General features: G+C 35.9%; 1 protein-coding gene across 5 annotated transcripts in view; it reads right to left on the reverse strand.

Annotated features, from left to right (window-relative positions):
- Window positions 1–2463: 2463 nt before the first annotated feature.
- Window positions 2464–13017, reverse strand: part of tox (thymocyte selection-associated high mobility group box) — a 111312-nt gene continuing 100758 nt past the window's right edge. For all 5 annotated transcript variants that reach the window (XM_006633911.3, XM_015353772.2, XM_015353771.2 and 2 more), the window contains 3 exons: window positions 11319–11690; window positions 3798–3949; window positions 2464–3629 (listed from right to left, as the gene is read on the reverse strand). In XM_006633911.3, coding sequence (XP_006633974.1) covers window positions 3593–3629; window positions 3798–3949; window positions 11319–11690 — 561 coding nt within the window. In that variant the 3' untranslated portion in view covers window positions 2464–3592. The remainder of the gene's footprint in view (window positions 3630–3797; window positions 3950–11318; window positions 11691–13017) is intronic.

A 13017-nucleotide genomic window follows, 5' to 3' on the forward strand; every position in this document is an offset into this window, starting at 1 on the left:
TCCTTTGAATACTTCACAGACTGCTAAGGGTCATTATCCTGCTGGATACACCAACCTCTGTCCAATAAGCCTTCTAGCACTGGTTAACATCCTGTACAAGAGTGCAAAATTCCTTGCTATTTTGAAGCATTCATTGATCCTTCTACAGCACAAAGGTCAGAAGTGCCTCGGGAAGAAAAAACAAACCATATTATTAAACAATCTCCTTTATGTACAACTCTGGGTGTGAGGAGCATTTCTTTTCATTCTTCAACTGCCTTCCTCCAAACATGCTGTTGCTTTTTTGGTGAAACAATCGTTGTGTCTTTGTCTGGGCATGACATTTCTGAGAAGAAATCATTCTTCAAATATTCAGTGGAAAATAAGTATTGGCCTTCACAACGTTAAGCATCTTTTTCACCCTACTATGGGCATCCATCCTGTTAAAATATTATCGAATTGTCCGCTCACAAATTTCTTGTTCACCATCTCAGTTTTTGTGTCATAGAGTATCTTCAGTTGTGATCTGCACATTTTACCAAGGTGTCCAAATTATCTTTATGTCTTGCGGGAATCGTGTTTGTCTTCCACAAGCAAAGCCATCATTTTTTTTTCACGTTTTGTAAAGTATGGTACCTCAATGGGTAAATCAAGTTATCTGGCTAAAACAATCTAGTCCAATAATGTGTGTCCAAGTACTTTTATTTAAAATAAAGTATTATCTACTAGTAAAATGAGTATGAGTTTAAAAAACACATAATTTAATTGAAGAGTCATTTCAAACAATAAAGAATAAGGAAAACAAAGGGGAGAATACCCTTTGCCAACTGTTTTAGCAAAAGGTATGCTTTGATGATAATTAAGAGACCTGATGCAAAAAAAATCCCAAAAAGATTTTTGTTTTCAGTAAAGAATGTTATGAAGAAATGAGACAGTACTTATAAGAGACGTAGGGTGGGATATGTAAAATAATCAGTAGAGAATGGAAGGCGGCAATTTAAAGATATTAAGCTTGATGTACAGAATAGGTACAACACAAGAATGAAAAAATCAAAGAGTAGAAAGCACTGCTCCAAATGGCTTAATAAAAAAATGGAAAAAAATATTAGGAGAAAGAAAGAATTTAAAAATATATAAAAGAATTTTAAAATAACAGGACCGAATTGAAGGAAACGTAGTTTGATGAACTTCAAGTACGAGTCAGAAGGGATATTTAAGGGCCAATAAAGTAATAGAAAAGGATATAGTACTTAATTTTATAATCATAAAGATTACAGAAATGCTAATTACAATTACACTGGAGAATCACTGGTATGGCAATAAGAGTCTAGAGAATAGACATTATGGATTTAGAAAAAGTAGGTCTTGCTTAATTAACTTGCAATTCTTTGAACAGCAGTAACAGAAAAGCAAGCATATGATATGTTATATTTAGGCTTTCAGAAGGCACTCAAGTCACAGGTATTTAAATAAATATAGTACATGGACTTGGACTAAGATTGCATTAATGGACAGGAAACAAAAAACTGGTGAATGCCCAAATTGGGGTTGTTGTAAATCGTGGGGTACCACAGAGATCAGTCTTAGTACCACTTCTCTTCTTGATTTATATCAATGATCTTGATTCTGGTACAGCAGGTAAACTATAGAAGTTTGCAGATACCCAATTAGGAGGAATAGCAAACACTGTAGAAACTTCAAAAGAAATTGAAAAACATTCAGACCAGGAGGGTGAAATCCCATTTCTGGCAGGTATCTTCAGGTTTTCATTCAACCACGGTCAGGTCATTATTGGCTTAATCAAGCCAAGTTAATTACTGCTCCTGCTTATCAGATGTCGGTGATTTAGAAAACACAGAGACACACTGGCCCTTTAGGAGCAGAATTGAACATTTAGACAAAACTGTCCAAAGTTCAAAACTTGCCAAACATCTGGGAGATGGCATTCAACACAGATGGATGTAGAATATTACAGGCAAGTACCAAAAATGTACAGTATAGTAGTGCTTTTAATATTGAGAACAGGCCCTTATCAAAGCTGATGGGACTACCCAGCCATGATGTTGAATCTGATAAACTGGCTTGAGGTCATATGTATATCAATTACCTACTAGCAACCAAACAAGCTAGATTGGCAGAATAGCCACATTTCATTCGCAGATGTTCTTATGTTCTAGAAGTCTCCTTATTTTTGTGGGTATTATGTGTGAAACAGTTCATAGAATACTTGACTCAAATACATCTTTGATGAGGTAGAAAGGACACTAGGGCATATTCTTGCTCCCTTGGTACAAATGCAGCTTAGTTTCTTAACTCCTCAGGCAACTACACAAGTGGAACAGTACAGTACTAATATAAGCTTCATCAAGAGAACTGTTAGGAAGAACGGTACAGTTAAACTAAATACTGAACATTACACTGAACATACTTTCAGTATTGCTGTTTGCAATGAGTCCAAGGAGTAAAAATTCAACACCACATTGATTGATTTCTGCACAAAAAATGCAGGTTTGGCTTTATTTTTTTTAACACAATAGAAACTAAATAAGAATAAAGTATTCACACGGTTGTTCTGCCAGAATAAACAGAAACATCTTTAAACGCTAACATAGTTACTTACAAACACCTATATTTATTATTTCATAAATAGGCGCAACAGGTTCCATTAAAAAAAAAGATTAAATATAGACACAGTATAAAGAAACAATAATAATACACAGCCATATGTCAAGGTTATAATTTAGCTGTTTCCAATCTGTCACTGCATCTAATAAACACCAGATAAGCATTTGGCAGTTTTTTACACAGAGGATTTGAATGACATTTACTAATCAATACACCATAAGTGATACAAAAAAGCATTTCTATGTAGTACAAAATAAATTTTTTCTTGTTTTGCTTATTTTTTTAAATTTCATTTATTAACATCATCAAATATTTCATGCTACTCTATGGGTCAATGCCATCAAGTGTTTTAAAATAACTTGGGAACATAACTGTTTTTTTGTTTTTCGCAAAATATAGTCATTTACTGGATTCATTCCCTTAAAAATTAAGCAAAAAATAGGAACATTTGCCAATTCAATATCCCTCTTAAAAGACTGAAATAACTGCTCATATCCAGTTCAAAACAATGTTGTAGCTAAAAAAGTTTACCTTTTTTATACTCTAAGAGAGTGTAACAGAATCTATTTACAAACTCACTATGAGTGCTATATCAAGCCATTAAAAGTCTTTAGTAGTTCCTATTAACACTCATTTTTAAGACCAACAGAATTCTAGGATTTCTTTCGCAGACACACTACAGTTTCTAAGGCAGTTCACTAGTGCAGCACTCCACAGCAAAAACCAACATAAAAGCCATGTTGTCCAGATTTCTTTTGCAACAAAAGAAGAATCGGTCCATGAAAGTTTTCAAAATATTTGTTAAGAAATAAGAAAGACAGGTTTTTGCTCTCTTTGCAGGTAAAATCAGGAACTCAGATATACATTTCAAGGTTCTAAGTGCTTAGCGACTTAATTTCAATTGAGATGATGAACTGCCTCAGCCCTCTGAACACGGCAAAAGTTATGAAGACTTCAAGACACTGGAGAACAGGAACATTTCACCTGTTCAGGTGAGGTACAGAGCTTTATCCCTTTGCAGGTTCCTAGAAGAGAAAAGAAGAACATTACATGAGAATACTACATATCGTGCATCTTAAGCCTCTGCATTGTGGTTATTAGAAATGGGAAAATTTGGAGCCAGGTACTGTCGTACTAACTAGAATCGTATTAACATTGACCAAACATTTTCAAGGTTTTAAATGATTACTGACCCATTACCACAGTAGTCATTGCTCCAGTCCACACTCTGTTGCGGAGGATTTCTACACCCAGAACGAATGTAATCCATTGATGGAGGCACAACCTGACCAGCAGAGGAAGCGGAGTTGATGATGTTCTGGAACTCGGCTTGAAGAGGGTATCCCTGCAAGAATGAACAAATTATGCATAAATGACTTAGCAAATAGCAAAACATTCACCTTCCTCTACAATGTACGTAAATTAAGCAATCTCTAGCGCAAGGGGTCAAAATGTTAAAATTTAAATTTAAAGTCTTCTCCTGTTCCATAGCAATTAAACTTAAAAAAGAGTTAAAATTAGATTTCTTTTATTTTTAAGGCAAATTGTTTTTCAAAAACCTTGTGTAAATGTCTCATATTCTCAAGCTAGTTACCTCATCCTTCATTGGCTTATGTTTGAGAGTGCATTTTTTTTTAACAACGCAATTTTATTTATGAACTTTTTCCAAGAAACTCAAAAGTGCTGTACAGCAGCACACACAAGCTACAGTACATATACCAGAAGTAAAAACAAAAGGAAACCAAGAGTAAAATTATATGATACATTAAAACCATTAGAGAAAAGACATGTAAGTGTGATTTACAAATGTTAACACAGAACCTCTAGAAGGTTTTTAGAGTATGATATTTGGTATCAGAGATATTACATGTACTGTATATTGATAGGTGGACTGAAGTCATGCAGTAAATCTCTAAAATAAACTGGAGCTAGGCCACTAAAGGCCTTGAATGTTATCTTGAGAGCCTTAAGGTCCTGGGATCTATTTTTCCCAGGTAGGCACCGTAATGTGAAGGGGACAGGAGTTAAGTGCCTGAAGCCTATTTAGAACCTTCGAAGAAACTCAAGACATTACAGCAGGCAGATTTTGATTGAATAAAGACAAATAACTATATTTCAACACCAGATAGACAAGAACAAGGAAGGTAATGGAGCAAATTTTATGCTAGTGGGAAAAAAGACACCTACACTTTAAATGACACAGAGTGACGCTAGGATTTCTACCTGCCATCAGTGGTTTGATTTCTGCACTGTGGACAATAGCACTGATTTTTGTGAAGTTGATGTTGAGAGCCTTGGAGAACAACCTCAGTCACAGTTTACCTTGAGAAATTTCTGTTGCATCCATATATTCATATCAGAAAAGTATATATATAATGCAGAAACCACAGAAGTGGCATCTGATTTAGTCTGCAAATAAAATCTGAATGTAATTAGAGTAGTAACAGAACCCTGGGTGTCTACGGTGAAGAGTTTGACCAAGATATAAATACTAAACTAGTATCAAGCTCTTTGGAGCACCCACAGTAAATGGGGCAACATTAGATTTAACACAAACATTACAAACTAGCTCCTGATAGCAAAATAGGAGACAAACCAATGAAGGAAATCACCAGAGATCTCTAGATACTTTCCCATCCAATGTAGAACGATGCTGTGATTAATGGCTGTATCACAAACTGCACTTTAATCCAGACGGAGAAGAATTTTAAGAGGCACAGAAGCCACCAGTAGATAATTAACTACCTCAATAGAGACTGTTAGTGGAAGTGCATTTAAAACCTTGAACCCTGGTATGGGAGTGTGGAATAATCTACCTTGGTTTCCCACTGACCATCAAACAGGCTAGAGGGATGTAATGCCCTCCGCCAAATTTCTAATGTTATGTTTAAGTACTCTGTCTCTCTTGAAAACGAAAGATGACATGGTAATTGAGTCGAAACTACCAACATTCCAAAACGTAAGGAAAGTAGTGGCGATGCAATTACAAGACCAGTCTTATGAAGGTCATGTTGTCATTTCTAAGATCAATGCTTTCACTTATTCTGTCAAAAGTGTGGTTCGGGATTTCTGGCTACATTGCATAATCATGAGCAAGCACAGTGGGGGCGTGGCTTACAGAGGTCATGGCTGCACCTTCGTGATCTATCCAATTCTTTGCTTTATAATCAAACCGTTCCCCTTCTCCTGCCGCACGACTATGCCAAGATACCAAGGTCCAGGGAGGTTGGTTAAAAACGCAATTGTTCTGAAAACAGAAGGTTTGAAATAGGTAATGGTTTTACATCGTATAAAGAGGGAGAATCAAGCCAGTGAAAGTTTTTATAACTCCCACGATGTTGCTGGGATGGAAAAAAAGGAGGAAAAGATATCTCGTTTATATATAGATATGCTGTATATAGACAAATAGATATAGATAATCTCTGGTATATACAAAGGTAGTGTAAAAAAGGAAAATGTTAGTCATTAACGTTCGCACGCATAACAACCACACAATTTATACTATGCATGGATTATCACATTTCTGTCATCTCCTTATCGGGAAATAAGAACAGTGTCAACAGGAAATGGGAACTGTGCCACTTTCTAAAGCTTATCACAGACTTTTGCAATATTATATTCAAGCAGGTTGGACAGTACAGTTAATGACTGGGTTTGACAATAAGTTGCTTTTTATGTTTTATCATTTATTCTTATGGTGATTTTGTTGCACTTTAAAATAGTTTTTATATTCCCTTAATGAAATGATAGCTTTCGATTTTAAAAATGATCTGTTTCAATAGGCACAGCAACATATATTACAAAAATGTATATAAATAACAGACATAGAGGTTCTTTAAATGCTTCTCATAGTTTATTTTTCTCTATGTTAATTGCACCACCAAGGTCTTGGGTTCAAAAAGAATTCCAGTGAATGACTTGCTATCTTACTAGCTCTTCAACAGTGCTGTGACACCCTGTGTATGCCTATAATTGTCTGTGTATAGGATGGCATGTAAAGTTAAAACTTGTGCAAGTTCTATCTTTCCAAACATTTGTATTTAGCAGTTGCCTTTACAGATTTAAATTTGAATTCTACAAAGCACTGCCAGCCAATCTGACTGATGAAACTGAAGCGATAGCAAAAGTGGTTTCACTTGGAATTTCATACAATATTACAGTATAATAAGGGAGCTTAAATCAACATAAACGCGAAAAAAATGAGAGCAAATATTTTAATTTGAAGACTTTTCCTGTACTTATCTAGAAAAGAAAACTGAAAGGGAAGTTAATCCCTGCAATGCACAAGAGAGTCTGTCTGAAAGAAGCCAGCAGCAGGTGGCTGGGTTTTTGCTTGTTAGATTCTACCTATTCATGCATTGTTCCCAGAAATTCTTCTCCTTCATTCAATCACAAAGGCACCATCTGTCTCTTTGTATTGCTCCCCCTGCCTGAGCTAACCAAAGTTCAACCACAGTTTTTTATTTGCTCTTCACAAATATGCAAAACGAATGAAGATTATTACACTATACTGGATTTACTATTGCTATAAAAGCAAGATCTATGAAAAGAGCTTAAAAACTTAAAGTGGGATAAGAAAGGCGATGTTTAAGCATTTTTCCTCCTCTAAGATTGACATAGCAGTACAAGGAGCACTATGGTAATCTAAAATTGGCATTCAGATAAATTTATCTTTTAATCCACTTGAAAAGAAAGTACGTTTGAAATGACATTCAGCCACGGCATCAGTTAATTTTCCTGTAGAAGAGTGATAAAAGTGCTGAGTTAACCCATGTTTTGTATAGCAGCACATACACCTTTTTTTATGAAGAGGTTGCATACACCAATGTTATTTCTTAATGTAAAATATTGATAAAGACAAACAATGACATCATTACACAATAATTCCTTAATATGGTAAAATAAAAAGCTCTGCTTTTCAATTATTATTATATTTTAAAGTGTATAATTACACCTCTAAATTCACTAGAGATTGTTTAATTGATTTTTAGAGCTTGAATGAGAGCTTATGGGGTATTATGACAGCAGTCAAAAACAATTGCTTTGCTTAGTTATGAAACAAAAAATACATTTGATAGTTACTAACTAACAAACACTGGAATGACACATTTAAATATTAAACTAGTATATATTTAGACTGGTTTCCTAATAGATGACAAATGGAATATAAAAGCACTTTATTTTTTAAAGACAGTGATGGTTTGAGTCCTTGCCTAAAATATTTTTCACTCCCAACCCATTTCACATGAGCTGAAAATTGCGTACGGCTTTAGAAACAAAAAGATCACTGTAAAGCAAGAATCAGTGTGTCTGTCCCAGGATGTCACCCTGCTAACTCTAAGTTAACAATGAGTGACAACTACATCTTCACCCCTGCCGATCGCAGTCACATAGTGCCATTCCTCAGGCAGCAAAAAACTCCTCCATGCCAGAAGACTGGGTCTACTACTGCAAGAGAATGTAGTAATATGTGCCAAGGATGGTGACAAAAGGAAGCCCCAGTTAAATCTGCATGATTAATAATAGGCAAGCGCATACATGTTAGAAATGAGAATCTAACAGCTTTGATTTTAGGCCCAGAAAAAAGACATCTACTTGATTAATCCCAATAGAGCATCATCTGAGATATCATTGTGAAAAAATCTAAGCGTGACTCCTAGGTTTAAAGAGTTAACATGGGGTTAACAGGTCATTTTTACATGACACCAGAATGGGTTTTTCTACCACTGGAGGCAAAGCAGGAGTTTCTTCAGTGCGTAGTGGCTCAAATGAATCAAGATGTGCTGGAGGTACCCAATGCCTTTCTTCTTGCAGAATGTCTCCCATATTCAGGAGATTTCTGGGGGAATTTGTGGAGTCTGTCAGATATATCCCAGAAGTGAACTATAGGTTTGAGGTCCAGGGACATTTTTGCCCAAGGTAAAGAGTGGATTTTCCTTGTTTGGAGGTGGCCTACATGTAATTACATTTCCCAACATGAGAGCAAGAGAAGGGCAAAAGGTGATATTTGCAGATGATGTTGCCATGGTAGGATGATAATTCTACAAGATCAAATTGATTCTGCTCAATATTGATTAATTCAATTGCTGGTGTTCTGAATTCATCGTTAGTAAAGTGTTTGGTGGACAAGCTCTCACTGTTTGCGGCATGCAGATGACTTCTCATGGATTACAGTATGTGTGGCCTGTTGTGATCATTGGTGCAGATATCTATGTTGCCACCAGTCATGCCATGCCTAGTTGAGCAGCAGACATTCCTTACAGCAGACAGTGGATGATGTACTTAATACACCCACAAATCTATTTCATGAGGAAGGACCACCATCACCTTCTGATTAACCTTAAGACATTCAGTTGTGCATCTGTGTGCCCATGGGGATTTCCTGCACTAGAGCAATCGTACAGTTAGTTCTGCATCTTTAGATTTAGCTTTGGCTTCATATGGTAACCACAGCAAAAGTGATTGTACTACCTGTATGTCTTCTGCCTTTACCTGTACGCCTACATGCACTATGATATTTATTATATCCCTTGCCAGTATGAGAATGCTACCACTACTGCTTCAGATGTTTCTTCACTATACAATGAAAACACTATGATACAGATTCAGCCCATTTTAGATGCTGTTTTTCACCTGACAGTTGCATCTAGTTTTTAGTGTCTTTCTGAAGTTCTGTTTTAAAATTAGATATTACCATAGAAAAAGCACCATTTAATGTCTGGTATGTAAAGTAATTAAATGCCAACAGAATGCAGGAATTCTTCTGAATCATTTACACTACAATCCAAATTTAAAATCACGTGACTCATAGCGTACTCAGCAATGGAGTACTGAACTGATTCACCAGGGAGTGGGGGTGGGTGGGTATTTTCCAAGTAAAAAAAAAATGCAAGGGTGCTTTGTGATTGAAGAGGTGATAACCCCCATTCTAAATCATTTCAATTTCTCACCCATGCAGTTCGAAGTGAATCTAATTCAATTTGAGAGAATAATTGTCTTTAGTGAAAACATCTTAATCCCGGAACACTATAGTAGATGGAATGATAATGTTATTTACAATTGTTTATGCTGAACAAGCCCCTGTTCACACCTAGCCTCAGACTCCCAAACATGTACTGTAAGAAACATCTATCTGCTCTAAATAGTTTAAGACAATGCTAGCCTAATAAACGCTTTACTAACTGCAGTAAATTAATAGTGTCTGCTTTTGCAGTCATTGATAAACATTAATAATACAGAAATCAGGCTTAGAGAATTGAGTGCTTACAGGTCTAATTAAAAAAGAAAAAAATAATTTAGTATTTCACAGTGTGATCCTCAAGAGAAAATTACTCAATGTTTTGAAACACGGCTGGAATTTAAAGTTTCATGTTGCAGTGTTACAGAGAAATCAAAAAGAAGAGGCACTGATAGAGATTAATTTGATGTCAAAGGGGACATTTGCTCTTTAATTAGATTTTTGTAGCCTTAGCAGTTTCTCTCTGCTGCAGCATCAACTCCTAAAAAGCCTGCAGCCAAACTGAACACTGATCCCCATCTCTACACTTTACTGGGAACTAATTTCATTTCCTGCCTGTCTGAAGAGGTGTTTTCATCAGATACCAGGGTTTTTTTGTCTTCCCAACTGATGTATTCATCAATCTCAATGTTTTTTTGCAACCTTAAATTACATCCAAATCCTAATGCATCTGTTTATTACAAGAGAAAATTGAAAATCTGTCTGTGCGATATCATACAAAGATTTTTCCGTAAGGTTATAAAGCAAGCTGACAGATATTAATGATTTCTTTCTTGACCTCATTCAGAGTGCAAGGAATAGAAAGGAGAACTGGAAATCCTGACAAATGGAATGGGAGCATATAGCTAACACATGCTACACACCCACCCACATACATAAAGTATATATACACACACTGTAGCTAGATAGATATTGTGTCAAAAACATGTCAGATGTTGTATGAAATATAACAGGTTTGTAATTTAGTTTTGTACTTACCTGATTACATACTGAGATTGGAATTTTAATTGATAATTTCCTCCTTACAGAAATCTCTAATTAAAATAACTTAATCTTCATATGCATTGCCACAAGTCATTTTTCTAATACTATGACTATGAAGGACACCTGATTCAAATTATTACATTTAACACATTGACCTCAAGTGTATTTTATATAGCCTGTGTTATATCAAAACAATGGTGGGATATTAGTCATATCATCCACCATCTAAGAAACCAAACTAGAAAGACAAAAATATTTGGAAATATTTTTGTTGCAATTCTTATATCATTCATTCACATGCATTCCATTATTAAGATATTTACTAATATTTCTATTGATATATAGTAAAAGCAATTAAATTGTCAACAAGTAATACATTTAAAATCCTATCAGACATTACTTTTCTATAATTATGTAACAGCACATGACATTCTTCATATTTTCTGAAATCATCCAAAAGAGCTCCTCCATACGGCTGAACTTCTTCTACCACAAGAGTTCATTGCGTGAAAGGAATGGAAATGCTCTTCAGTTCCATATTTTTCGTCATGCCAGGGGGTAAATAATAAAACATTCGCTTTGGCTCCTGAGACACGATGTTAGAACCGTAATCTTTACTTCGGATCACACCTTTCATGATGCATCGTCGCAAGGCGCTTTACAAACAGTCAAAGTGGGTTTTAAGAGAGAAGACAACAGATGTAGTACTGACCTGCTGCATTGATGGGGAATGAAGTGGTAACTGGTGATTGCCTAGCTGCTGCTGCATGGTGATAGACTGATGTTGCTGGAGACTTAGGTGCTGGTGCAGAGGTGGGCTTATTTGGAGAGGGGGGGTTGGAGACACTGCCATGTTGGCTATGGAAACAGTCACCGGCATCTGTGAGTTGGGCTTGGGGGCGATACTCCGGGGAAGGTTGGGATGCATGGCAGGCAAGTGTGGATTCATTCCGGGCTGCTGATGATAAGGAGATCCCATATACATTCCCGAATGAGACTGCGCAGCTCCAGGGAAAACCTGCTGCTTGGAGTTCATCATTTGTGAACCCTGGGATGTTTTTACATCAACAGGCTCGCTGTAACTCTGAGAAAGACGATAGGAAAAATCAGCTTGTAACTACCACCAGGCCATCAATTCAAGCAAGATCCACAGGTGTTGGTTGTGAGTTGATCTTTACAGTCTGTTCTTCCAGCCTGTGATTGACTACCTCTACCTTTGCTACTTCATTACTATATAAGCTTACAGTCGAGCACCAGGAAATACACAGTCTCCCAGAAATGTCCGAAGTATGGCCACAAATACATTTTAAACCACCGCCTTGTTTTTAGCACTTACGTAGCTTACAACTTAACATAAGATCACACAATATTTAAAATCTGTTACTGTATGTATCATACAGAGAAAAGGATTTGTATGTCTTTATTAACCCATCACCAACAGAACAACCAATTACAAAACTGTAAGCTGACCATTTGAAATCGACCATCTTGTTAAAAATTCATTCCTGACAGCATTATAAAAGGGTGCAGTTCTAAAGGCAGATTTAAGAAGTGCATAGCTACTGGTGAAATTCATTAAATTCCTTTTTTACTTAAACACTTAATATTTGGGCATTATCAATTAACCATAGAATATCAACAGTTTTAATTATTAGCAAGTTAAATCCAAATTTCTGAGGTTTACAGTGGAGGCCCACAAGCTATCATGCTGGGTTTAATTTATAATCAAGGTTATTCAAATATAGTACTTTTGAACCAAGAAACAACTGATAATTCTGATTTATTTCTACAAGAATTACTGTGAAATCACCCAAAAATACAAATAAATCATATACATTTGAGGTTTTAACAGTAACATAAACAGTGATAAACTTTTGTACTGATTTTTAAACATTAAAAAGTCATGCAGTGATGAACAGCAAAAAACACTATAGCTTTATCGCTTAAAACCTTGTTTCTCGGCATAAAAATAAGAGGCTTCTTCGCCAATTTTATTTAGCAAAAATGTAATTTATTCAGAAGCAGAAATAACTGAGGCAAGGGTGAAAAGTCTTCTCATTTAGGATTGATCTGCAGAATGCTTCTATCCTTGGAAGGAAGAGTGTTTTTACTGGAAAGGGAGCTGGAGAGTGTTTGCTTTTCTTTCTAGAATGGTATTTCCCTACAGGCGTATAATTAATTGATTTGGGTCCTTCGTTTGAATATTAGTTATTCACAGCTTCTGCGAGTTTCCCACTTGTATGCTTTACAAGTAGTGCATGTCTTTACTTATCAAAGGCCCCAGCTGGGGCTATGTTACTTGTAGATTCAATTGTGAAGTTAATAATTTATATTATTTAGGTCATTACAATGCACCAATTCAAAGGAATATTTCATAGGATTTGCAGTAGGGAGTCACCTTAGCTCCTTGA

Source organism: Lepisosteus oculatus, chromosome 6 (assembly GCF_040954835.1).
Source record: "Lepisosteus oculatus isolate fLepOcu1 chromosome 6, fLepOcu1.hap2, whole genome shotgun sequence".
NCBI lineage: Eukaryota > Metazoa > Chordata > Actinopteri > Semionotiformes > Lepisosteidae > Lepisosteus > Lepisosteus oculatus.